Raw genomic sequence first — 27,908 nt, 5'->3', positions numbered from 1 at the left:
AGTCCAAATTGGCAAGATGTTCACTAAGGATCCTCCATCAACCAAAATTTTATTTACCCTTTCATTACGCATATAGCCAACCAGGTACAATGGGCGGTTGTGAAGAGTGTCACCTAGCAGAAGATCGTTATTTGTAAACGTGACTTTTTCCTCGCACGCGTTAACTTCTTGAGGAATAGACTCGATGAGCGTTTTTGAAGATGGTGCCAACCGTAGGTCATCACTCTTTTTTTCCCCTTTATCAGCATTGCAACAAGAGGCCTCAATACCATCACGGGAAATCTTCATGCGGAACCAACATGGCAAGAAATCCTCCAAGGTCACTGGATGTCGTGGCTTTTGAGGATGGCGCACCTCCACTTTTGCTTTCTTCAAACGCCTAACTGGATTCTGTTTCATTGGTCTTTTTACCATCATCTTCCTTGTTGGTTGTTCTATTGATTCTTTTCGTGGACTCCTTTTGTGGCGCCTACGACGAGTCACCAATGTCCAACCTTCATCGTCATCATGTTGATCGACTTCAACTTTGTTGTTCTCCAGTAATTCTTCATCTTTACTTTCTTTAAAACCACATAAGCCATCCGGACTAAATGAGCCAAAGGTGATAGAGACTTGGTTTGCACTTGCTTTCTCATCTTCAAGCACGATCTTCTTTTCACGAGCCAAGTCCATAACTTTGTCCTTGAAGACAAAGCACTTCTCTAGAGAGTGGCTCACAAGTCGATGGTATTTGTAGTAATTTGGGTCATTCATTTTACTAGCTTCATTTGGCCATTTTATCTCCGGAAGCTCAATGAGATTTAACTCGAGGAATTCTTCAAAAATTGCTGGCACATCAGAATCTAGAAATGGGTACTCCTTCTCTTGCATTTCTTTTAGAGTCAACTTCCCACTTGGTTTATCTTGAAAAGAAGTGGATTTCGTACTCTGTTTGTTGCTCACCTTCGTTGTAAACTTCACAGGTGATGTGTTGACATTCATAAATTCTTTGTTTTTAGACCTGGGTACAAACTAGCTCCATTTCCTGACTTCTTGCTTGTCGTTCCCTTTGCGAGGCTCAGAGATAGGCAGCCTTTCATTTCCAGCGGAGGCCATGCTTAACTCCATGTCATGGGCACGAGTTGCGAGTTCTTCAAATATGCTAGGCTTGATACCTTGCAAGATGTAGGGGAGTCCCCAATGCATTCCTTGGATGCACATCTCTATGCCAGAAGTTTCACTAAGCCTCTCTTTGCAGTTGAGGCTTGCATTCCTCCAACGATTGATAAAGTCGATAACTGGTTCAACTTTTCGTTGACGAGTATTTGTAAGTTCTATCATACTCACAGTACGTCTTATGCTATAAAAGAGATTGAGGAACTCTTGCTCTAGTCGATCACAGCTATCGATAGATCCAGCCTCGAGGTCTGTGTACCAGTCAAAAGCATTTCCTTTTAGCGAGGGGACAAACTGCTTGATGAGGTAATCTCCATAAGTCCTAGCATTGTTGCACATCTCAACGAAGTGCGCCACATGTTGCTTTGGATTACCTTTACCATCAAACTGTTGAAACTTTGGAGGTTGATAGCCAACAGGCATCTTCAACATATCAACCCTTGCAGTATATGGTTTTGCATATGTAAGGGAGGACTTGACATGAACTTCATACTTGTTCTTAATGGTTTCTTTAATGAACTCCTTCAGTTGATCGATTGGAATCATCCCTTCAGATGAGACAGGGATAGCCTTAGCGGATGCTACTTGTCTCGGGGGAGAATCACTATCTGGAACTTCTGGGAGCTTGCCAAGTGCGTGGGTAGATTCTTCTTCCATCAAGATTCCCACCCTATCTGTTAGCTTGTCGATTTTAGCATCTTGATTTTGCATGCACTTGGTCAAGCCAGTGATTGCTTCCGTCAAGTTTGTCAACTGCTCCTCCACAGATGAGGTGTTTGTCACCATGGCTTGCATGATTGTCGTGGATGATGGAGAGTAGCATGGATTGTCACAGAGATTGATCCTCGATTGGCTCACGCTATGTGGTGTCAGTGGGGAGGATCCATCACTTGAATCATCATCTTCCTTCACAGCAGAGTACTTAGATCCGGAGAGGTCAAGCAGAACAAGAGTTTTCTTGATCTTTTCAGCAACATCACTTCCTCTTTCGATTGCGTTTGTGGAAGATCTTGATTCGTTTGTGTAAGTCAAAGTTCTGACTCTTTATAGTCACTATTAGATGCAAAAATCATTACAAACATTTATAAGAAATAAAATAAGAGAGAGGAAAGAAACCAGAAAGATGGCTAACAAATACGTAATATATTAATAGCATGCATATCTATAATATATAATTTGTAATTTATAAAGACAGAATTAATAGATACATGACTTTCGCGAACGAAATATGAGAAATGGAAAAGCAAAAGCACTAAAAATTCCAATAAAAGCAGACACAATTTTATGCACTGCTGGGACAAGGCCAAGTATAGCAACTCCCCATGAATGAAACAAAGGAGAAAAAGGCTATTGACTTCACACAGTAAAAAATTAAAATTAAGCTACATTAATGTGTATCCATGTTCTCCTTAATCTTGATCATCACATGGCTCTAACAGCTCGGAATCTTGGCTCTTTAGGTAGAAACTTCTGCTCGGTATAAACATTCATGTAATCACCAAACACAAAAGCTGGATAAGTACTTAATTCCACTTCTTCCTTATTATTATTATTCTCCACAATTAACTCTGGTGCTGGAGCAATAGTAGCTTTCAAAGAAGGGTTGTAAAAAGAAGCAATAGATCTCCTATTCCCATTTTCTTTAGCCAAAACACGATGCCAAACACTCTTATATTTCCCATTGCTAAGGACCTCAATTTGATCGCCAGTGTTGATAACAATGGCGTTTTCAACAGGCTGAACATCGATCCATTCGCCGTCTTTTAGGATTTGGAGACCATCCACTTGATCATCTTGAAAGAGTAAAATTACACCTCCAGCATCAGTATGTGCTCTTAGGCCATTCACTTTTTCTGGATGAGGACAAGGTGGATAATGGCTGACTTTAGTCCCAAAAAATGCATTTTCTGATGTTTCTTCCCCGTTATTATTGAAGGCTTTTTTGATGTACCCTTTTGCTAAACCTAAGTTTTCGTCCATTACTTCCATGACTCTCTCTGCTATCTTCTTCAGTTCTGATCGATACTCTTCCATTGTTTCCCTGTTTATTTAAATGTACATATATTATATCTTGTTAGCGAAAATGATCGAAATGATAAAAACATATATATACTATCCATATTTTCTTTTTATTTATTTATTGAAACCACCACCATTGACTGTGGTTTTGAGGAGTTAGGCATTGACCGCTACCTTGTATATTAAGATCCAAAAAGTGAATACAGAAAGGAGGGGGATTTCTATAATTTCTTTGATTAACATATCGAATACAAAAAATGTAGGGTTTGTACGTAAAACTTGTTGTGAGTTCATATTTTGATGGGTATATAGACTTAGTATAGTATTAATGTAAAACTTTCACCTGAATTGAGGAATATGGGAGGGCCATTCATTATCGTCAGTGAGAAGGAAGACATCTTCCCAGTCTACATTTTCAACTTTGCCATTGCTCTTATTCTCCACAACCTCATTCAGCAACTTCACTGCTGTTGACTTGTTGAAGTTCTCCTCTCTTTCCTTCTTGAAGCATTCAGAACTAACTTTCTTTACCTTCTCAAGTAGCTCCACAGAAATCCCATGATTCACCAACTGCACAAATTATAGTAGTTCACACATTTCTATTAGCTATACTAGCTCATACAAAAACATTATTCAAGAAAATAGCTAGAATCCTCAATATGTCACTCCATCCGTTTTAATTTATATGACAAAGTTTGACCGGGCATAACTAAAATATTTTTAAAATTTGTGATCTTAATATAGCATGACATTTGTGTGGATATCAAACTTTCAAAACTTTTGATATTGAATATGCTATAATATTTATATCACTATAAAGTATGTAATTAAAGATAAAACGGGAAGATCAAGTTAAATTATTTCCAAATTTAGAGATAAGTCATTCTTAGCGAAACCGACTTATTAGGAAATAATATTATTCTTTTCTGAACGGAGAGAGTAAATAAGTAAGAGAAAAATAAAATACCTGAAAGAATCCCCACTCTTCACAGCAAGTGGCAATCTGAGCCAGAGTCTTAGCTCTCTCCTCTCCATTAAGCTTGGAAAAATCAATAACAGGAATAGCCATTGCTGCAGTTATAACAGAGTAGAAGTATCCAAAAAGAGAGCAAGAAGAAAGTAGGAAGAGAAAATTAATTAATAATGCTAGAAAGTGGGAACAGTTTTTTTCTTTTTGTTAAGGCTGGAAATGCTGTGTTGTGAATATAGGAAATGATTACCCCCCTATTTATAGCCAAAATAATTTCAGCCACCTTGGATGTAACTCTATATACTCCATTTACACGAGATACTTTGACTCGGTACGGAGTTTAAGAAAAAAAAAAAAGACTTTTAAAATTTGTGGTTTTAAAAGTTTCAGGGGTAAAAACTTTGTGGGGCCATGACATTTGTGTGGTTATAAAAGCTTCTCATTAAGGGCAAAATGGATAAAATGAAGAGTTTAAAGTTGAATTATTTCCAAATTTAAAATATGTCATTTATTTATTTTGAAATAGACTAAAAAGAAAAGTACCTCATCTAATTTGAATCGGGGGAGTATAATTTATTAGTACTTTATTTGCTTTTATTTTCCAATATTTTTAAAAAGATAGCAAATTAAGAAAGTGTAGCCGTTAGAGTAAGGTAATTGGACGGTGACATAATACTAACTTAAGAAAAAAGGTCAATGTCTTTGTGAGGCATTGCTTTCCCACAACAGAAGCATTCTCGTCATGAGATAATTAATAATGGTGCATTCAATCATCACAATAATCAAAAGAGTAATTAGGGGTCGCTCGGTTGGTGAGATGAGATAGACAAGAATATCTCATGGGTCGGATATTTCACAAATGTAATCACTTGATCGATCGTTTTGAACTTTAGCGTTTCATCCAGTAGTTCGAGATCTTGGGCAACTTTATATTGTGTAACATGACTTGCGTGTGTGGTCAGATTTGATTTATGGATATTTCGGAATTTATTTGGATGTGTGATTCTCATTTTAGAAGCTTAAGTTGAAAATGTTGACTGAGATTTGACTTTTGTGAAAATGACTCTGGAACGATGTTTTGATGACTCTGATAGGTTCGTATCGTGATTTTGAATTTGGACGTATGCCCAGAATTGAATTCGGAGGTCCCTAGTTTGATTAATAGACTATTTGACCATGCTTCTAAAAAATTAATATTTAATTTTAAAAAAATACTTAGTTTGGAGAGTTAAATTATTTAGCCAAACGTTTAATAGAGTAGAACCTGTTTTCCTATTCCAGGGAAGAGGCCGGAAAAAGTCGAAAGGCAAAGTTGTATTAAAGTGTTTTCATAACAAAATACCCTTATTCAAAATTTATATTTACCAACTATGTCCTAACAACATGAATAAAAAATAACCTTATGTATTGTCAGATATTTACGACTAAAGTCTCAAAAACATGCTTCCTCTCTCTATTTTCTAATTTTAGTTTTACATGCACATTTTAGTTGAATGAAATTAAAAAAACAACTTAAAGCCTCAAAATAAATATTTTAATTCATTCATTTATTAAAATGATACTAATGGTATAAGTGATCTTTATTTTTGTAATTGATGCAAAAGTGCTGTTTGAAAAGATTAGCCAAGTTTAAACTGGTTCTATAATATTAACAAAAGTATTTTATCAAATGATTTTTTGGTCAAACATAAATTTGTTACTATATAGAGGTACTTTTTCTATAAATCCACTATCACAAAATAATTTTCAAAATACCCAGATTTTAAAAGGACGTTGGCCAAATAGTCTCTAACTCACAAATTCTAGTAGCTAGTATTACGATTTGCCAACACGGAAATTAGCTATAACTCAAAAATTACATACAAATAAAGACATGCAATAAATTTGATATTTAAATTCAAGAGCATAAGTTATATTGACAATGTTGGATATTCAGTAATATAATGAATTTTGAAGAGTTTCAGTTTGATTAGCTGTAGCAAAAGATGTAACTGCCTCATGAAAATTTGCTTCTTTTTTTTTCCTTTTCAAGAAATTGTTATTTGAAAATGGCTGCCGACTAGCACCCCGTTCATCAAGTTGAGCACAGACTTAACTTGCCTTTTGACTTTCATAAAGCATGATATGTTTTTGTATGTAAAGGGATCAGATAACTAAAGAAATTTGCACTAATTTGTAGGCATAGTTTGAGGGCTAAGGAAGAAGGTGAACTTTAATATTAATAAAAATAATATCAAGAACGGCCTGGTTTAGTAATGAAATTGTCAACGCCTTAAGTTAATTTAAGCAAAAATCGGGTTTGAACAGAAAATTATTTTTTTATATATCTGGTAACATGTTAGAGATGATGATCTGTAGCTGAGCCAGCTCTGTTCAACGTAATTGAAGACTTGGTGAATCGTAGACCATTGATTATATTCTGAATGTCCGAATATTTGGGTTCATTATTAATGCGTACAGCTAATATTGACCGTCTGATCAAGAACATATTTTGCATTAATCATTGCTGATGGTACTTTTAAGTACTTCTCAGCCATCTGTCTTTATTAGGTTAAATGATCAAATAATTATTGACTAATTGTTTATTCGCTTTCTTTATATTTGTTAGATGTTGTTGAATCAATGGCTTGACTCGTATGATATCGTAAATTAAAGCTCCATGCATGTGAGTAACAGTGGCGTACACAGAATTTTTAGTAAGCGAAGTCACAATTTTAAATAGTAAACGACTAACAATTCACTTTAACAATAACATACTTAAAAAAACACGTTCAAATCATAATAATAAACCACAATTCAGGTATATTACGACAACTCTTATCGATAAATTTTTATTTATAAAAATGTATCAAAATAACCTCATTAGGAATAATATTAAATACCTTTTTTATATAAAGAACCAAGAAATCACAAAAAAAGTTTATCATTTATTTGATTCCACAAATCGTTATTAATCAATTTCATGCCATGAGAGAAATTTTCAGAAACCACTATTGTTTAGTGGTTATTAACTTCTTATAACTACTATATACATAATTACTTATATAGCTACTATTCAGTTGTTACGCTGCTATATTCACGCTACTGTATTCATGAATACAATAGCGGAAATCGCCTAAAAATAGGGAAATCCAGCTGTTTAATAACGGAAAGAGGGTCAATTAGCGTGTATCACTCCTAATTTAACTCAACAAAATCAATTCTAAAACAATTTCGCTGCTATTGTGCTGTATTTCATGTATTCACGTGACTGTATTTATAAATACATTGAGGTAATCAAGAAATAAGGTGTATACCGTTCTATTCAATTCAACTATACACATTGTATTCAATTCACAAATATTTATTATTCACTATTATACATTGTATTTAATTCACCGTATTCAATTCGACTGTATTCAAACAACAAAAAATCATAAAATACAGTGATATTTAGTTGTATTCAAAAAATACAGACCTTCAGAATACATAAATACAGGCGAACAAATAATGTATTTATACAAAAATACAGTATATTTGAGTATATTTATACATAATATAATGTATTTGTATCATTATATGTGACTAAAAAATAAAAAAGAGTAGAAAGCGGAGCAGGCGAAATCCAAATCGAAGTTGTGGCTTTCGAGGAAGAAAAGGGCTTCGGGTTTGGAAGCAGAAGTGATTTTAGAGAATGTGTTGACGAGTGCTTCTCTTGTGGATCGACGGTGAGGTTTGCTTGATTTTCCATCTTTTTCTGTTGTTGCTTCTTCGTCTTTCTCTCCTTCTGCTTCTATTAGGAGTACTAGTATGTATTACTTCTTCTTTTTCTCAAGAGGCAGAGTTTGGTATATATTCGTTTCTTCAGCCGAAGAAGTTGAAGGTTTATGACTATGGCTAGATTTGAGGGATAAGAGAGAAATTGAAAATCTTGCTGATAGGGAGAGAAGGAAGAGAGAGAGATAATGAAAGTATTTCACGCCTCAATGGTAGGGTATAAAATAAATACCTATTTTGCTATAAAATAGAGAAAAGGTAGCTATAAGTAATAATATTTTAAAATTATTTTGGTTTATAATAAATAGAGTGTAATAGTTTGCTATAAGAGGTAAAATTTTCAATAATTTATTATCGCTATATTAACCAAATTTGACTCTTGACATATTGGTCGAGAGTCACTCTCATAACACTAATAGGTCAGTCATTCAAACTCCACCGAACACAATTTCTATTTCGTACATGATGCAAAAAATCAATTTAAAATAGAAAATGCTGCCTGGTTTCGAATCTCTGACATCTCCCAAACATCTGGGGCGCTTGACCAAATCTGCTACACAGCCAATGTGTCAAGTGGTGTCACGTTTACTCTATTTAACCTATTTTTATTTCTGCATTTTAACTATATATACATATTTTTCCGGCAAAGCGGTGTCTTCGCCTAAGATAGATCTGCCCCCGGTGAGTAGAGTACAAATTGACCTAATGAGAAGAATATTGGAGGGTTTTACTTTATGCAGGATTTTTATTTTGGGGGGGGGGGGGGAGGGGAATAAAGCAAATAATATTTTCAGAATCTGAACAGGAAGCTCAGTGGAAAAAATAATTTCAATTTTTTATTGTGTGAAAAATATAAGCATGTTATACAACGTCGATTGAGTTATTTTCTGCAATGGATAATCATCGTCATCTATGATTTTTTTTTTCAATTTTGGGAAATTAAAGCAATATTATTAATCACCAGTGTACAAAGCAAAGGCAGCTCATCTATTAATTTAGCTGTAAGACGGAAATAAGCGGTCACGTTTTCTAATTATTAGGAGTAATATTGTTTAAAAAACTCTAATTGTATGTTTGAATCCATATGAAACATATTTATCACCTTTATAGAGATTCCTTCTTTTAATTACATATCTATACGTAATTATCAATTTTATATAAAGTAATATATTAAGTTTCAATCTTTTTCATTTTCTCTCCGTCTCTTTCTCACGCCTCTCTCTCATTGCCACTTAAACTTGGCAGGAATTTTATTTTATTTTTTAAAATTAATTTTCATTGAACTTATATTCCTAATCAAATCAATGTGATCTTTTGTATGAATCAAAGTTATATCCTTATCTTCTGCTATAACGAACTTGGCATATTCGAACTTAACTTCAGTAAAATTAATAAATAATCACAATTCCCCCATTTTAAAAAAGAATGGGTAAATGATCACAAAGCTATAAATTCTATTAAAAGCTTCATTAACAATGTCACGACCCCAAAATCACACCCTAAGAATCATGATGGCACCTAATCTCTAACACTAGGTAAGCCTAACACATAATGAGAATAACTGATTAAATCTAATTAAGTATGAAACAAAAACGGATAAGTGACGTAGCATCGTCAAAATGACCAAACATTAATACGCCCCAAAACCGATAGTACAGAGTCATAAGCTCTAATAAAATATACTCGAAATCTCTAAATACAATACTCTTTTGAAATGAAGATAAGCAGTAGTAAAGACAATATTAGAAGGTGACTCCGAGGCCTGCGAGCATCAAATATGTATACCTTGAAGTCTCCGAAATGTCTGAATCAACTCACTAGCGTCCGGCATGGGTAGAGGTACCTGGATCTGCACAAAAATATGCAGAAGCGTAGTATGAGTATACCACAACGGTACCCAATAAGTATCAAGACTAACATCGGTGGAGTAGTAACGAGGTAAAGTCAACACACTCACTAAACATAAAAACATGTGCAAAATATTAATGTAAAGCTAACAATAAAAAGTAAAAGCAATAAATGATAACAAGGCAGAATATTAATATAAGGCTAGCAATGGAAAGTGAAAGTAATAAATGACAACAAAGAGTAAGCATGTGATAAAAATATCAACTAATCAAACACAATTGAAAATTCAAGTGAAATAAATTAAAGAAAACAATAAACGTTCAAATCAAGAAGGCGAACCAACATAGAATGTACAACAGGAATCACCCTGAGGTACCACACCTCATAATCACATTTTCAAATCACAAATCTTTCTTATATCACTGCGTGAGCCTTGCATTTATTTTTAAAACATCTTTTTCAGAAATAGCTTCACGCGCTTTAGCTCCCTTATCTCGCCGCGTATGCTTCAAATGAAGTAATTTTTCTTACTAGCAACACGCGCATAAATCCTTCTTATCTCGCCGCATGCATATATATATATCACCACCTTTATACTGCCGCATGCGCATCTCATCACAACACAATAATCAACTCGCAGCACACGTGCCTATATGCCATAATATTTTCACAATAACAATACCAGTATCACCACAACACATATACCACGCTCAACCACAATGTGTACAAGAATCTCAATAGCAACGAAATAAAACAGGAAGTAACTCAATAATGAAAGATATTCCATAAAACAACAATTTCAATTAAAGCATGTTAATATCTCTCAATAACCACAACTTCAACTAAATGCATAAGAAGAAACTCAACAACGAAAGATATGACATGTAATAACAACCTCAATTAAATGCATATAAGTGTAAACTCGATAATGAGAGATAGAACATATAACAACAACTTCAATTAAAGCATATAAGAGTAAACTCGACAATGAAAGATAGAACATGTAATAACAACTTCAATTAAAGTATATAACAAACCTAAGAGTCTAAACCGGTCAATTTTCTCATATAAGATTGTGTACATACTCGCCACCTTATGCATACGTCTTTCACGTATTCAAATAGTGCTATTAAACCAAATCCTACGGGTAGTTTCCCCACACAAAGTTAGGCAAGATACTTACCTCCACTAGACTAAATCAACACTCAAAAATAGCTTTTCCTTTAAAATTTGCCTTCACACTGCTCAAATCTAACAAAAAAGACTTAATATCGTCAAACAATGCAAGAAAAACCAATTTCGATAATTAAAGTTAAGATATTTACACAATTCCCTAAAAGTCAACAAAAGTCAAGTCCGAGCCCGCCTAGTTAAAATCCGAGTCCAAGGGTAGATCTCGACTACCCATAACCCCATGAGATATATATATATATATATATATATATATATATATATATATATATTTTTTTTTTTTTTTTTTAAATCCGAGTCCAATTCGACTCTCAAATCTCAAATTTTTATTTTTCAAAACATATACAAAATCCCCCAAAAATTCTCTTCAAATTCCATAGATTAGAGGTTAAATCTCATAAATAATCATGTAATATAATTGAGATTGGTTCAAAATCACTTACCCAGTAATTGTATGTGAAAATCCCTCCTCAAAATCGCCTCCTACCGAGTCTAGAGTTCAGGTGCAAAAGTAGCAAAGTGACCCCGGATTTGCAATTGCTAACCCCCACAAATGCAAACAACACCTTGCAAATGCGATGCCTGACAGCCCAGGAAAATGTCGTAAATGCTATGTTAGTCCCTTCCGCAAATGCGGCCAAATGGTCGCAATTGCGACCTACTCAGCCTAAGCCTATTCTTCGCAATTGCGAGTAAGGCATCGCATTTGCGATAACTAAGATCTCCCTGCCTACTTTGAAATTGCGATATTGGTTCTCGCAATTGCGATAACTGTAGCACCAACACACCAGCAACCTCAATCCAATCTGAAACACGTCCGAAACTCACCCGAGCCCTGGGGGATCTACACCAAACATTCATATTAGTCTAAAAATATCATACGAACTCGCTCGTTCGATCAAAACACCAAAATAACATCCGTAGCTATGAATCAGACATCAAAACATATGAAATTCAAAAGGAAATTCAAGAATTGCTAGAAACACAACCAAGTGTCTGATTCCTATCAAACTAACTCGGAATGACACCAAACTTTGGAAACAAGTTCCAAATAAAAAAACGGACCTATTCCAAGTCCCAAAACTAAAATCCAAACCCGATAGCCATAAAGTCAACCTACGGTCAAATATAAGAAAATTTCTAATCCTTTAAATTGCCAACTTCCGGCAAAACAAGTTAAATCAACCTAGGGACCTCCGAATTTACTTTCAGGCGTACGCCTAAGTCCAAAATCACTATACGAACCTATTGGAGCCATCAAAATATCGTTCTGGGGTTGTTTTCACAAGAGGCGAACATCAATCAACATTTTCAACTTAAGCTTCTAAACCAAGAACTAAGGGATCTAAATCATTCCAAAAATTCCCCGAAACGAAACTAACCATCCCTCCAAGTCATAAAACTACAAATACATATGTGGGAAGCTTCAAAAGGAGAAACGGGGCTCATATACACAAAACAACCGGTCGGGTCGTTACATTCTCCCCCTCTTAAAATAAATATTCGTCCTCGAACATGCATATAGACATACCTGAAGTGCCAAAAGGTGACGACTCCGCATGTCGTGCTCGGTCTCCCAAGTTGCCTCCTAGACTAGTAGATCCCTCCATTGAACCTTCACTGACGCGATGTTCTTTGACCTCAACTTCCGGATCTTCCTGTCCAAGATATCCACCGGCTCCTCAGCATAAGTCAAATCCTAGTCCAATTGGACTGAACTAAATTCTAACACATGATACGAATCACCAAAATAGTTCTGGAGCATGGAAACATGGAACACCCGTTGAAGTCGCGATAAGCTAGGTGGCAATCCAAGTGTGTAAGCCACCTCACCAACTCTCTCAAGGATCTCAATAGGGCCAATATGACTAGGGCTCAACTTACCCTTCTTCCCGATCCTTATCACACCCTTCATGGGTGAAACTTTAAGTAGAACCCTCTCTCCCACCATGAATGCTACATCACGAGCCCTCCGATTAGCATAACTCTTCTGCCTGGACTTTGCTATATAAAGTCGATCCTGAATTAACTTCACCTTCTCCAAGGCATCCCAAACCAAATCAGTGCCCAACAACCTATCATCCTCCAACTCAAACCAACCAACTGGATAATGACACTGTCTCCCATATAAGGTCTCATAAGGAGCCATCTAGATACTCGATTGGTAATTGTTGTTGTAGGCGAACTCTACGAGCGGTAGGAACTGATCCCATGAACCACTGAAACCAATAAAACATACATGTAGCATGTCCTCCAATATTTGAATAGTGCGCTCGGACTCTTCGTCCGTCTAGGGATGAAATGCCATGCTCAGCTCGACCTGTGTGCCTAACTCACGCTGCACAACTCTCCAAAAATGCGTTGTGAACTACGTGCATCGATCGGAGATGATAGACACTGGCACACCATGAAGGCAAACAATCTCACAAATATAATTCGATCTAGCTGCTCTGAAGAGTAGGTAGTAATGATTGGAATGAAGTGTTCAGACTTGGTCAGCCTGTCCACAATAACCCACACTATGTCGAATTTCCTCAAAGTCCGTGAAAGTCCAACTACACAATCCATGGTGATACATTCCCACTTCCACTCTAGAATATCAAGTTTCTGAAGCAAACCACCCAGTCTCTGATGCTCGTACTTCACCTGCTGACAGTTTAAACACCAGGCCACATACTCCACAATATCTTTCTTTATTATTCTCCACTAATAGTGCTGCCTCAAGTCCTGGTACATCTTTGCGACACCCGAATGAATGGAATACCGCGTAGGCTTCTTCAAGAATCAACTCACGTAACCCATCCACATTGGGCATACAAATCTGGCCCTGTATCCTCAACACCCATCATCTCCAATAGAAGCCTCTTTGGCATCACCGTGCTCTACCATGTCCTTCAAGACAAACAAGTGGGGATCATCATACTGATGCACCTTGATGCGCTCAAACAAAGAAGACCGTGAAACAACGCATGCAAAAACCAAGCTAGGCTCCGAAATATCCAACCTCACGAACCGATTGGCCAAAGCCTGAACATCACTAAAAAGACTTCCTAATTGAGTTATCCCTAAAATAATTAAGAGATTAAGAATACCCGAATATGGCTACAAGTAGTTCAATCCTATCCCTAGGTAGAATCTATAAAGTGAGGGTTAACGCCTTAAGTTCTTGTTAATTAATCTTTGTCGACCCCAAATTATCTTTTCCAAAATTAATCGGAAGTTAACAAGGGAATCCCTAGGGGTAGCTAATACCTTTGGAAACATTAAAGAACAAGAATAATTAAGAAAAAATAGCTCACTTCATAATAAATAAAAATCATTCAATACATAAGCATAACAAGATATTTAATCCACACTTTAAATATGAATATTCTCATAAACAAGATTCAAGTGTTGACATAAATACACCACACTTAGAAATTCAATACAAAGCAAGTAAATGAAGAAATGAGTAAAAATGGGTAAGAAAATCTCAATCAAAAGTTTCAAATCTTCAAGACCCAAGTGTGTGTGTGAGAACCCTAGCGCCCAAACTTGTCTTCTCTAGTCAAAGGGACTGAAAATAAACCAAAGATGCCTTACAAATGAGCTGAATCGTGTATTAAATGGTTTGGGGGTCAAAAACGTGAAATGCCAAAACTGCCCAGATTTTTGCCTAGTTAAGTGAACCGCGTTCGCGAAAACAAGCCTGCGATCGCGAAGAGTAATGCTGCAAAGCACCGCGATCGCAAACCAAACCTCGTGTTTGCATAGGACACTTGACAGCCACTGACCAACTTTTTTCATCGTGTTCGTAGCATTTTCCCTGCGTTCGTGATGTATATTTTCCTGGACTTCCGCGATCGCGAATGAATCTCCGCGATCGCGAAGAGCATTAACTGGCAGTAGTCATTTTTCTCAGTTTAACACATTTTGACTTGTTTTCTTTGACTTGTTTTCTTCCGTATCTTCTCCAAATCACTTGATACCTGAAATATGCCAATAAACCTCAACAAATGCCTTAGTTTCTCAACAAAATCATACAAAAGCCTAAGTATCTAGAAGATATAAGTTGGTAAAACACCAAATGCACCTAATGCCAATCCGCGAAGCATCACAATAAATTGTATAAGAACTCGATGCTGAAGGCAAAACCAAAATTAAAGTTGTGGTCAAGGCAGTCTTGAACTTCTGAAAGCTCTCCTCACACTCGTCGGACCACCTTAATGGGGCACCCTTTCTGAGTCAATCTGGTCAAAGGAGTTGCGATGGATGAAAACCCCTCCACAAAACATGCGATAATACCCGGCCAAGCATAGAAAACTCCAGATCTCAGTAGCAGAAGACGGTTTGGGCCAACTCTAAACTACCTCCACATTCTTCAGATCCATCTTAATCCCCTCACCATACACCACATGGCCAAAAAATGCCATCGAGTCAAGCCAAAACTCACACTTGGAGAATTTAGCATAAAGCTTCTTCTCCGTCAAGGTCTGGAGCACGATCTTCAAGTGTTATTCATGATCCTCCCGGCTATGAGAATACACCAATATATCGTCAATGAACATGATTATGAAATAATCAAGATATGGCTGGAACATATTATTCATCAAGTGCACAAAGGCTGCTGGGGCATTGGTCAGCCCAAATGACATCACTAAAAACTCATAGTGACCACAGCAAGTCTTGAAAGCCGTCGTCGAAATGTCTGAATCCCGAATCTTCAGTTGATGATACCCCAACCTCAAATTAATCTTTGAGAATACCCGAGCACCCTAAAGTTGGTTGAACAAATCATCGATACGCGGTAGTAGGTACTTGTTCTTGATTGTAACTTTGTTCAGCTGCCTGTAATTAATACACGTCCTCAGAGAGTCGTCCTTCTTCTTCACAAATAGAATTGAAGGACCCCAAGGTGAAACACTCGATCAGATGAAACCCTTATCAAGCAACTCCTGAAGTTGTTCCTTCAACTCTATTTGTGCTATACGATATGGTGGAGTGGCCAGGTCAATACCAAAATCGATATACCTATCAGGCGGCATGCCTGATAGGTTTACTAGAAACACATCTAGGAAATCTCTCACTACAAAACTGACTCAACGGTAGGATTATCAGCACTGACATCCCTTACAAAGGCTAGATATGATAAGAACCCCTTCTCAACCATCCGCTAAGCCTTTTGTGACAACTCGATAATTCAATTTGAGTACTAGTCTGTACTTCCGTGCTCTGAGACTTTCGTTAGATTTGTTTGATATTTTTTGGTTTGCGTGCGTGGTCCGTGTCACTTTTTAAAAACCTTTTATGTGAAAATGTGAAGAAAATATAATTTAGGCTTTAAAAATAATTTGAGTTGACTATGATCAACATTTGGTGCAATCGATCCCAGATCAGTATTTTGATGATTTCGATGGGTCCGTATGATAATTTTGGACTTGGGCGTATGCCCGAAATTGAATTCGGAAGTCCTAACTTGATTTGACTCATTTTGCCGAAAGCTAGTAATTTGAAGGTCTGAAAATTTGCTAGGTTTGACCCAAGTTTGACTTTGTGGTTAACGGTTTCGGATTTCGATTTTGGGACTTGGTATAGGTCCATTTTACTATTTGAAGCTTGTTTGCAAAATTTGGTGTAACTCGGAGTTGATTTGATATGATTCGGACGCTTAGATGTCAGTTTAAAAGTTCTTGAGTTCCTTAAAAATTTCATACATTTTTTATGTCTGATTCATAGTTCTAGGTGTTATTTAGGTATTTTGATTGGTTGAGCGAGTTTGTATGATGTTATTACACTTGTGTGCATGTTTGGTTTGAAGCCCGAAGGGCTCGGGTGAGTTTTCAGATGAGTTTGGATAGTGCAAGGATTGCTGATGCAGTGCCTAGTTCTGGTCTCTGGTGCAGGTCTCACATTTGTGAGGCCTGGCTCACAATTGCGATCGGTTTCATAGAAAAATGTTCGCATTTGCGAGCAGGGCCTGGGATTGGGTAACCTCGCATTTGCGAGGAAATTGTTTGCAATTGCGAACTGCCCAGGATAGCTTTTGCGACCACTTGGTCGCATTTAGATGTCTGGCAATAGTAGGGCATCTTCGCAATTGTGAAGATTTTGGTCGCAATTGCGAAGGTAGGACCTTCTTATTTGCGATCATTTTGTCGCAATTGCGACATTTGGGCTTCTGAGGCAGGGTTTGCATTTGCAACCTTTGTCTCGCATTTGCGATGCTCACAATTGCGAACAAGACATCACAATTGTGACATCTGCAGCTGGGTAAAAGATGGGAAAATCGGGACTTAGCTCATTTTACACTATTTCTTAACCCTAAACACTCTTTCCAAGAGACTTTTCTTCCCAAAATCATTGGTAAGCAACTCTAATCCAATTTCTTTCAATTCCCCATTACTTTTCATGAGATTTCAACATCAAATGTCAGATTTTCATGGTAGAAATTAGGGATTTGGGTACAATTTAGAAATTTTGCAAAAATTGAGATTTAGATCTCAAATTGAGGCCGGATTTCGAAACAAATCATATAATTGGGCTCGGGGGTGAATGGGTAATTGAATTTTGGTTCGAACCTCGAGTTTTGACCAAGCAAGCCCAAGGTTGACATTTTCAAAAAATGATCAAAATTGATCCTTTTTCATTATTGGGTAGTTTCTAAAGCTTATTTTGAACCGTTTGATCGGTAAATTGCTATATTTGGTTAGTTTGGAGTCTTGTTCAAAAGGAAAAGCCATGGTTAGTTGATTGTTTTGGTTGCAAAGTGAGGTAAGTGTCTTGGTTAACCTTGACTTGAGGGAGTTGGACTTGTTGGTTTATTTTCTACGTGAGTTATGTGCGAGAATGACGTATATGTGTGGTGACAAGTACATATGCATTGTTATTGTGTTAAAGCAGGCGGGTGTGAATTGTTTCTTTGTTCTAAGTTGTTTTCTTGACTTTATTCTCCATGCTTAGGTTAGATTATTACTTTTAATTATTCGTCTCCTAATCATTGTTTATTTTGAAGATGTTGGAAAAATTTTAAAGTTGAGTTTGTTATCATGTTACTATAATTAAAGTGAAATTATTTCCTGCCTTGCATTTATTATTTGAATTTGTATTGTTGATTGGTGAGGAAGAATGAAAAGCACGAAGGGTGTTGCCGTACCTTACTTGCATTCATTATCATATATTGAGAGATGGAGAGAGTAAAAGCACGAAGGGTGATGTCGTGCTGGTGAGTAAAGACACAAAGGGTGATGCCATGCTATTTTATTTATAATATCATATGGTGAGGACGAGAGTAAAAGCACGAAGGGTGATGCCGTACTGTTTTTATTTCATTATCTCATTTGATTCTTGGATTTGCGATTTACTTGGTTATGTTGTTGCTTATTTCAGAAGGTGTTATTTGTGATTTTGTACTTGCCATTTTTATGATAATTTCCCCTTTTGCATGTCCCCTCCCAGTTAATATTTTATTGTTTAACTTGTTATTTTTATGCTTTATATATATATATATATATATATATATATATATATATATATATATATATATAGGAGTTTTATATAGGTGCATTGCCATAGCCTCGTCACAACCTCATCGAGGTTAGACTTGACACTTACGGAGTACATTGGGTCGGTTGTACTCATACTACACTCCTGCACTTATTGTGCAGATACTGGTATTGGTCCCAACGGTGCTTAGAGGTGCGTCTGCTTGGATCATAGTTTCTTCGGAGACTTGAGGTAGAGCTACTGGCGTTCGTAGACCCTGAAGTCCCCTTCTATTTCCTATCTTTACTGTTTATCTCATTTGAACAGTTGTATTTATTTCAGACTATGCTTGTAGACTTCTAGTTGCTCATGTACTGGTGACACCAGATTTCTGGGATTTGAGTTATACGTTGTTATGTTAAGGGTTTATTTCATGTACTTCAGCTTTAAATCTTTGTAGTAATTGTTACTATTCTGTTTTGAACTGTTTAATTATTAAATTGGTTAACTAATATTGGCTTGCCTAGAAAGTGGACGTTAGGCGCCATCACGACCCCGAGGTTGGGATTTCGGGTCGTGAGGTAAGTGTCGTGGTTAACCTTGACTTGAGAGATTAGGACTTGTTGGTTTATTTGCTACGTGAGTTATGTGCGGGAATGACGTATATGTGAGGTAACAAGTACATATGAGTTGTTATTGGGTTAAAGCATGCGGGTGTAAATTATTTCTTTGTTCTAAGTTATTTACTTGACTTTGTTCTCCATGCTTAGGTTAGATTATTACTTTTAACTATTCGTCTCATAATCATTGTTTATTTTGAAGATGTTGGGAACTTTTGAAAGTTGAGTTTGTTATCATGTTACTATAATTAAAGTGAATTTGTTTCCCACCTTGCATTTATTATTTGGATTTGTATTGTTGATTGGTGAGGAAGAGGGAAAAGTACGAAGGATGTTGCCGTGCCTTATTTGCATTCATTATCGTATATTGAGAGATTGAGAGAGTAAAAGCACGAAGAGTGATGCTGTGCCATTTTATTTATGATATCATATGGTGAGGACGAGAGTAAAAGCACAAAGGGTGATGCCGTGCCATCTTTATTTCATTATCTCATTTGATTCTCGGATTTGTGATTTAGTTGGTGATGTTGTTGCTTATTTCGGAAGGTGTTATTTGTGATTTCGTACTTGCCGTTTTTATGATAATTTTCCCTTTTGCATGTCCCCTCCTAGTTAATATTTTATTATTCTACTTGTTATTTTGCTGCTTTGTGTGTATATATATATATATATATATATATATATATATATATATATATATGTGTGTGTGTGTGTGCGTGTGTGTGTGTGTGTGTGTAGAGGACTTTTACGTAGGTGCTTTGTCATAGCCTAGACACTACCTCGTTGAGGTTAGGCTGGATACTTACGGAGTACATTAGGTCGATTGTACTCATACTACACTTCTGCACTTCTTGTGCAGATACTGGTATTGGTCCTAGCGGTGCTTAGAGGTACGTCTGCTCGGATCATAGTTGCTTCAGAGACTTAAGGTAGAGCTGCTGACGTTCGTAGACCCTGAAGTCCCCTTTTATTTCATATCTTTATTGTTTATCTCATTTGAACAGTTCTATTTATTTCAAACTATGCTTTTAGATTTCTAGTTGTTCATGTACAGGTGAAACCAGACTTTTGGGATTTGAGTTAGACCTTGTACTTCAGCTTTAAATCTTCGTTGGTAATTGTTACTATTCTGTTTTGAACTGTTTAATTATTATATTGGTTAACTAATGATGGCTTGCCTTGAAAGTGGACGTTAGGCGCCATCACGACCCCCGAGGTTGGGATACCGGGTCGTGAGATAAGTATTGTGGTTAATCTTGACTTGAGGAATTAGGAGTTATTGGTTTATTTGCAACATAAGTTATGTGCAGGAATAACATATATGTGAGTCGACGAGTACATATGCGTTGTTATTGGGTTAAAGCATGCGGGTGAAAATGTTTTCTTTGTTCTAAGTTATTTACTTGACTTTGTTCTCCATGATTAGGTTAGATTATTACTTTTAATTATTCGTCTCATAATCATTGTTTATTTTGAAGATGTTGGGAAATTTTGAATGTTGAGTTTGTTATCATGGTACTATAATTAAAGTGAAATTGTTTTCCGCCTTGCATTTATTATTTGGATTTGTATTGTTGATTGGTGAGGAAGAGTGAAAAGCACGAAGGGTGTTGCCTGCCTTATTTTCATTCATTATAATATATTGAGAGATTGAGAGAGCAAAAGCACGAAAGGTGATGACGTGTCGGTGAGTAAAAGCACGAAGGGTGATGTCGTGCCATTATATTTATGATATCATATGGTGAGGATGAGAGTAAAAGCACGAAGGGTGATGTCGTGCTATCTTTATTACATTATCTCATAGGTGCGCACATGTGTGGGGTTTGAACCCATGTGCTAACACCGGGGTAATTATTCATGCTCGAGTTGTGCTTAGGTTATGATAATGCCTAGAATTGACTGTTAAGCTTTAAGCTATGATATTTTCTCATATTTGTAATATTTTGCGAACTATTTGAGCTATGTTTGAGGTTACATAGAGGCTTATCCCCTACATGAACTTGATAATTGTTATCTATGTGATGAAATTGTCGTTTTGAGCTATGATAGCACACTATGCACATGCCTACACTCTAGCATGTCACTTATACTAGCCCAAGAGCATGAGTTTTGTGATTCATTCATCATATACATGTATTCTTGTATATTTTCTTCTATGTGATATGACTTGGACTTGATGCCTATGACTACGCCGGGCGGATTATGTTGTTATGCATATGACCACGCCGGGTGGATTATGTTGTTATGCATGTGACCACACCGGGAGGATTATGTTATTGTTCCTATGACCACGCCAACAGATTATGTTGTTGTGCCTATGATCACGCCGGGAAGATTGTGTTGTTATGCATGTGACCACGCCGGGCGGATTATGATATTGAGCCTGTGACCACGTTGGACGGATTATGATATAGAGCATGTGACCACGCCGGGCGGATTATGATATTGAGCCTGTGACCACGTCGGGCTAGTAGCACATTGAATTGGTCGTTCTTACGTGTGGATATGGATCCATCCCCCTAGGCTCACGCTCTAATGTTTCTCTCTTGATGGTGTACACGCGAATATTGAGGAAAACTGATCAATAGTTTGGTTCGGATATGGAAAGGTTGAGGAAATATGTCCCATGTTTTCTTTGGATTTTGCATTTCATCTTTACTTGCAATCTTCATGGTTAATGACCTGATTTAATTACATATCATCTCTATATGCTGAACATTGACAGACCGGTGTATTTAAGTAACTGTATATATACACACACATATGCTTCTTTCTGTGCCTTATGACTTGATTTCATTATTGTTCTGTACTTGTTAAAAGTGATGAAACTGTACAGGGTATAGCTAGTATCATTTATAGTTCTCATTTCCTTTAGGTTAGGTACGATACTTAATGAGTACATTAGGTCGGTTGTACTCATTCTATACTCTGCACTTAATTGTAAAGATCCAGGTGAGGGGACTAGTTATCGGCAGTATATTTGCTTGTTGAGCTGAGCTTCAAGAGGCGAGGTAGAGCTGCATCCTTGCCGTAGTTTTGACTTGTCTTTTCTTATGTATTATTGTTTCAGTTTAGACAATATTACTATTTAGTTTTCAGACTTGTATTCTGTTGTAGAGCTCATGACTCCGTATTTACCAGTTTATGGGGGATTTGTCTTGTATTAGCGGTCTTTTGGTTACATTGAGATTTTAGACTTAAGATATTTTATAAATTCTACTGATTTGGTTCTTTATTGTTATATTTCGGCCTTCCTAGTCGGTGTGTTAGGCGCCATCACCGCGGGTTCGGATTTTGGGTCGTGATAAGTGGGTATTATAGCACTAGGTTCATAGGTGTTACGAGTTGTTAGCAAGTTTAGTAGAGTCTTGCGAATCGGTACAGAGACGTATGTACTTATCTTCGAGAGGCTACCGAACTATTAGAAAACTTCACTTTCTTGTATTCTTGTCATGCGTGTTTGTTATTTTGAAGTTTGAAACCTGATTATTCTATTCTCTCATAGATGGTGAGGAAACGTGTGATCGGATTAGGCGAATGGCCACCAGTACCTCCAGTTAGGGCCGCGAGAGGCCGGGGCCGCAATAGAGGCCGAGGTGTGGCTCGTACTACAGCTAGAGCAGCACCCGTGGAACCACCAGTTGCTCCAGCTTAGGAGCAGGTATCAGATGTGGTTGAGCTGGTGGGACCAGCTCAGACACCAGTAGTGCCCATTGTGATTCCTAGTCTTTAGGAGGCCTTAGCCCAAATTTTGACTGTGTGCACGAGCCTGGCTCAGGCAGTCTTAGTTCCAGCTGAACCAGCCACTTCACAGGTTGGAGGAGGAGCCCAGACTCTTGTTGCCTATACTCCAGAGCAGCTAGCTCAAGGTTAATAGACACCGGGTGTATTTCAAATTCAGCCAGTTGCTGCTGCTAGGGCCGAGGTTGGTCCCATATGAGTGATGAAGAGTAGAAGAGATTGGACTGGTGTCAACAGATTCTTCCTACAATGGGTATTTTGGACACTAGTGCAGTATCACTTACTATATTTCAGCTGACAGGGGCAGCTTATCGATGGTGGGAGGCTTATGAGTTGAGCAAGCCAGTCGACACAGTGCCACTTACATGGGATGAGTTATCAGTTCTTTTTTTAGAGAAGTTTGTTCCACAAACTCGCAGAGAGGAGTTGTGTAGGAAGTTTAAGCGGCTACGCCAGGAGAGTATGACCGTAACTTAGTATGAGATGAGCTTTTCAGAGTTAGATCATCACGCGGTATGGTTGGTTCCCACCGAGAGGGAAAATATTAGGAGGTTCATTGATGGCCTCAACTATGGATTACGCTTCATTATGGCTCGGGAGGTTGCTACGGGTGCGAGGTTTAACAATGTGGTTGATATTTCTAGACGCTTAGAGCTAGTTTGTAGGTAGAAGCGTAAGGAGCGAGAGGCCAAAAGGCCTCATAGTTCAGGAGGTTTCAGCAGTGCCTCATCTGGAGACCAGTCCCATTACATCAAGGGTCATTCCTCTAGACCCGTTCAGGCAGATCACCATGTTCCTCATGGTTCTTCAGTTAGCCACAGTTCCTACAGTGCATACCTAGCTCAGTCATCATTTAGTGCGTTACCGACACAGAGTTCTTACCATGCTTCATCTGCCCATATTTACACATGCAGTTCTTCGGGCTATCAGGGTCAGGAGGGGTTGCTATATGTGCGGAGACTTGAGTCATCTCAAGAGAGATTTCCCAGACTATTGAGTAAGGTTCCACAGCAGAGCTCTCAGCCTATGGTTTTTCCACCAGCAGCTACACCACCCGCACAGCTAGCTCGGGGTGGGTCTCAGTCAGCTCGAGGCTGCCCTAGAAGGGGAGGTTTATCAGGTGGTGACCAAGCCCGTTGCTACGTATTTTCAGCCAGACCGGAGGCAGTTGCTTCCGATTCTGTGATCACAGGTATTGTTTCAGTATGCCATAGGGACGCTTCGGTATTATTTGATCTTGGTTCCATTTATTCATATGTGTCATCATATTTTGCATGTTATTTGGTTATGCCATGTGATTCCTTAGTTATGCTTGTTCATGTATCTACACCGGTGGGTGATTCTATTATTGTGGACCATATGTATCGGTCATGTGTGGTGATTATTGGGGGATTAGAGATGAGAGTTAATCTTTTACTACTTAGCATGGTTGATTTTGACGTGATTTTAGGCATGGATTGATTGTCACCATGTCACACTATTCTGGATTATCACGCTAATACCGTGACGTTGGCGAAGTTAGGATTGTCTGGGGTTGAGTGGAGAGATTCTCTGGATTATGTTCCCAGTAGAGTGATTTCATATTTGAAGGCCTAGCGGATGGTTAGGAAGGGATGTCTAAGCATATTTGGCCTTTGTGAGGGATGTTAGCACTGACACTCCTACCTTTGAGTCAGTTCCGGTAGTGAGAGACTTTCCAAATGTGTTTCCTACAGACTTGCCGGGCATGCCACTCGACAGGGATATTGATTTTGATATTGATCTGGTGTCGTCACTCAGACCATCTCTATTCCTTCATATCGTATGGAACCAGCAGAGTTGAAGGAATTGAAGGAACAACTTCAGGAGCTACTTGATAAGGGCTTCATCAAGCCTAGTGTGTCACCTTGGGGTGCACCGGTTCTATTTGTGAAGAAGAAGGATGGTACTATGCGGATGTGCATTGATTACAGTCAGTTGAACAAAGTTACCATTAAGAAAAAGTACCCACTACCCCACATTGATGACTTATTTGATCAGCTTCAGGGTGCTAGAGTGTTCTATAAGATTGATTTGAGGTCTGGGTATTATCAACTGAAGATTCGGGATTTGGATATTCTGATACGAGTTTTTTGTGATGTGTTTTGGGCTGACTAATGCCCCAACACCCTTCATGCATTTGATAAATAGTGTATTCCAATCATATCTTAATTCTTTTGTCATATTATTCATTGATGATATATCGGTGTACTCACGCAGCCAGGAGGAGCATGAGCAGCATCTGAGGATTGTACTGCAGACTTTGAGGGAGAAGAAGTCATATGTTAAATTCTACAAGTATGAGTTCTGTCTTGACTCGGTGGCATTCTTGGGCCACATGGTGTCTAGTGAGGGGATCAAGATCCGAAGAAGATTGAGGAAGTTCATAGTTGGCCTAGACCATCTTCGACTACGGAAATTCATAGTTTTCTTGGTTTGGTAGGCTATTATCATCATTTTGTAGAGGGTTTCTCATCCATTGTTGCACCTTTGACTAGTTTGAACCATAAGGGCACCCTATTCAGGTGGTGTGATGAGTGTGAGAGATATTTCAAAAGCTCAAGAGTGCCTTGACCACAACTCCAGTTCTAATTTTGCCTTCAGCATCGGGTTCATATATAGTTTATTATGATGCTTCCCGAATTGGTATTGGGTGTGTCCTAATGTAGGAGGGTAGGGTGATTTCTTATGATTCGCGCCAGTTGAAGCCCCGTGAAATGAACTACCCCGTTCATGATCTAGAGTTGGCAGCCATTATTCATGCACTAAAAGTTTGGAGGCATTATCTCCATGGCGTGTCTTGTGAGGTATTTACAGATCATCGGAGTCTTCAGCACTTGTTTAACCAGAAGAATCTAAATTTAAGGTAGCGGATGTAGTTAAAGTTGTTAAAAGACTATGATATCACCATTTTGTATCATCCCAGGAAGGCCAATGTGGTGGTCGATGCCTTGGGCTGATAGTATGGGTAGCCTTGCATATATTCCTATTGGTGAGAGACCGCTAGCATTGGATGTTCAGGCCTTGGCCAATCAGTTCGTGAGGTAAGATATTTCGGAGCCTAGACTATTTCTTGCTTGCGTAATTTCTCGATATTCTTTGTATGAGCATCAGAGGCCAGACGGTTTGCTTCAGAGACTTGAGATTCCCGAGTGGAGGTGGGAGAGGGTTACCACAGATTTTGTTGTTGGTCTCCCACGGACTTTGAAAAAGTTCGATGCAGTGTGGGTTATTATGGATAGACTGACCAAGTATGCCCATTTCATTCTAGTTGTGACTACCTACTCCTCAGAGTGGCTGGCTCAGATCTATATCCGTGAGATTGTTCATCTTAATGGTGTGCCAATGTCCATTATCTCAGATCGAGGCACCCCCAGATAGATGGATAGTTCGAATGTACCATCCAGATCTTTGAGGATATGTTACGTGCTTGTGTTATAGATTTCGGGGGTTCTTGGGATCAGTTTCTACCGCTTGCAGAGTTTGCCTACAATAATAACTACCAATCGAGTATTCAGATGGCTCCTTATGAGGCTTTATATGGGAGGTGGTCACAGTCTAGGCAGAAGAGTTATGCTGATAGGAAGGTTCATGATGTTGCATATATGGTGGGTGAGAAGGTTTTTCTCAGAGTTTCACCCTCGAAGCGTGTGATGAGGTTCGGGAAGAAGGGAAAGTTGAGCCCACGGTATATTGGCCCTTTTGAGGTACTTGAGAGGATTGGAGAGGTGGCTTACAAGATTGCATTACCACCTAGTCTATGGGGTGTTCACCCAGTTTTTCATGTTTCTATGATCTGGAAGTATTATGGTGACTAGTCCCATGTGTTGTACTTCAGCACGGTACAACTATATGGGGACTTGACTTATGATGTGGAGCGGGTGGTTTTGGATCGGCAGGTTCAAAAATTGCGATAAAAAAATATAGCTTCAGTGAAAGTTCAGTGGAGAAGCCAGCCAGTCAAGGAGGCTACTTGGGAGACCAAGCGGGAGATGTGGAGCAGTTATCTTCACCTATTTGAGACTCCAGGTATGGTTCTAGACGTGTTCGAGAACGAACGTTTGTTTAAGAGGGGGAGAATATAACGATCCGGCCGGTTGTTTTATGTATCGTAGCCCCGTTCCCTTGTTTATTGATTATTCTATGCTCACTTGTGGTTACATGACTTACGAGGGGTGGTTGGTTTTGTTCTGGGGATGTTTCGGAGTGAACTGGGACACTTAGTTGCAAGGTTGGAAGCTTAAGTTGAAAGGGTTAATCGGAGTTTGAAATTTGTGTAAACGACTCCGGAATGGAGTTTTGAGGATTCTGATATTTTCGTATGGTGATTTATGGTTGGAATTGGATGATTTTGGTATAGTTGGACTCATAATTGAATGGATATTCGGAATTTGTAAATTTTGTCGGGTTCCGAGGTGCGAGCCCGGGGGGTTGACTTTTAGGGTTGACTTTTTGATTTGAGTTAAAGATCTTAGCTTTGCCTTTTGAATCACTTCCTATGGCTTTTATTGATGGTATTATATTATTTTGACTAGATTCGAGCCTTCTGGAGGAAGATACACGCAGGATGGGTTTGTTAGAGGAGTAATTTGGTTTGCTTGGGGTAAGTATCTTATCTAACTTGGTTGACGCTCTAGTTACCTGAACTATCTGTGATAGCTACGTGCTATAGGTGCGCTCATGTGTGGGGTTTGAACCCATGTGCTAACATCAGGGTAATTATTCATGCTCGGGTTGTGCTTAGGTTATGATAATGCCTAGAATTGACTGTTAAGCTTTAAGCTATGATATTTTCTCATATTTGTAATATTTTGCGAACTATTTGAGCCATGTTTGAGGTTACACAGAGACTTATCCCATAAATGAACTTGATAATTTTTATTTCTGATGAAATTGCCGATTTGAGCTATGATAGCACACTATGCACATGCCTACACTTTAGCATGTCACTTATACCAGTCCAGGAGCATGAAATCTGTCATTCATTCATCATATATATGTATTCTTGTATATTTGCTTTTGTGTGATATGATTTGGACTAGATGTCTTTGACCACGCCGGGTGAATTATGTTGTTGTGCATGTGACCACGCCATGCGGATTATGTTGTTGTGTATGTGACCATGCCGG

General features: G+C 38.1%; 1 protein-coding gene across 1 annotated transcript; it reads right to left on the bottom strand.

The window, feature by feature from the left end:
• Window positions 1–2,316: 2,316 nt before the first annotated feature.
• Window positions 2,317–4,362, bottom strand: LOC104096624 (1-aminocyclopropane-1-carboxylate oxidase 5). Its single transcript, XM_009603027.4, has 3 exons — window positions 4,142–4,362; window positions 3,518–3,744; window positions 2,317–3,196 (listed from the first exon to the last, which is right to left on the bottom strand). Exons 1-3 carry the CDS (start codon window positions 4,241–4,243, stop codon window positions 2,578–2,580), a joined length of 948 nt encoding a protein of 315 aa, XP_009601322.1. The 5' UTR covers window positions 4,244–4,362; the 3' UTR covers window positions 2,317–2,577.
• Between the last annotated feature and the right edge of the window lie 23,546 nt (window positions 4,363–27,908).

Source organism: Nicotiana tomentosiformis, chromosome 4 (assembly GCF_000390325.3).
Source record: "Nicotiana tomentosiformis chromosome 4, ASM39032v3, whole genome shotgun sequence".
In the NCBI taxonomy this organism is placed as follows: domain Eukaryota; kingdom Viridiplantae; phylum Streptophyta; class Magnoliopsida; order Solanales; family Solanaceae; genus Nicotiana; species Nicotiana tomentosiformis.
The sequence above is the reverse complement of the archived record's forward strand: the minus strand, read 5'-3'. Positions and strand labels throughout refer to the sequence as shown.

What these genes read in the sequence shown, in the direction of transcription:
- LOC104096624 (XM_009603027.4), bottom strand. Translation starts at nt 4,243, where the DNA reads ATGGCTATTCCTGTTATTGATTTTTCCAAGCTTAATGGAGAGGAGAGA. An exon ending in AAGAGTGGGGATTCTTTCAG is followed by an intron (nt 3,745 to 4,141) that starts GTATTTTATTTT and finishes TAATTTGTGCAG; the next exon opens with TTGGTGAATCATGGGATTTC. An exon ending in TCCCATATTCCTCAATTCAG is followed by an intron (nt 3,197 to 3,517) that starts GTGAAAGTTTTA and finishes TTAAATAAACAG; the next exon opens with GGAAACAATGGAAGAGTATC.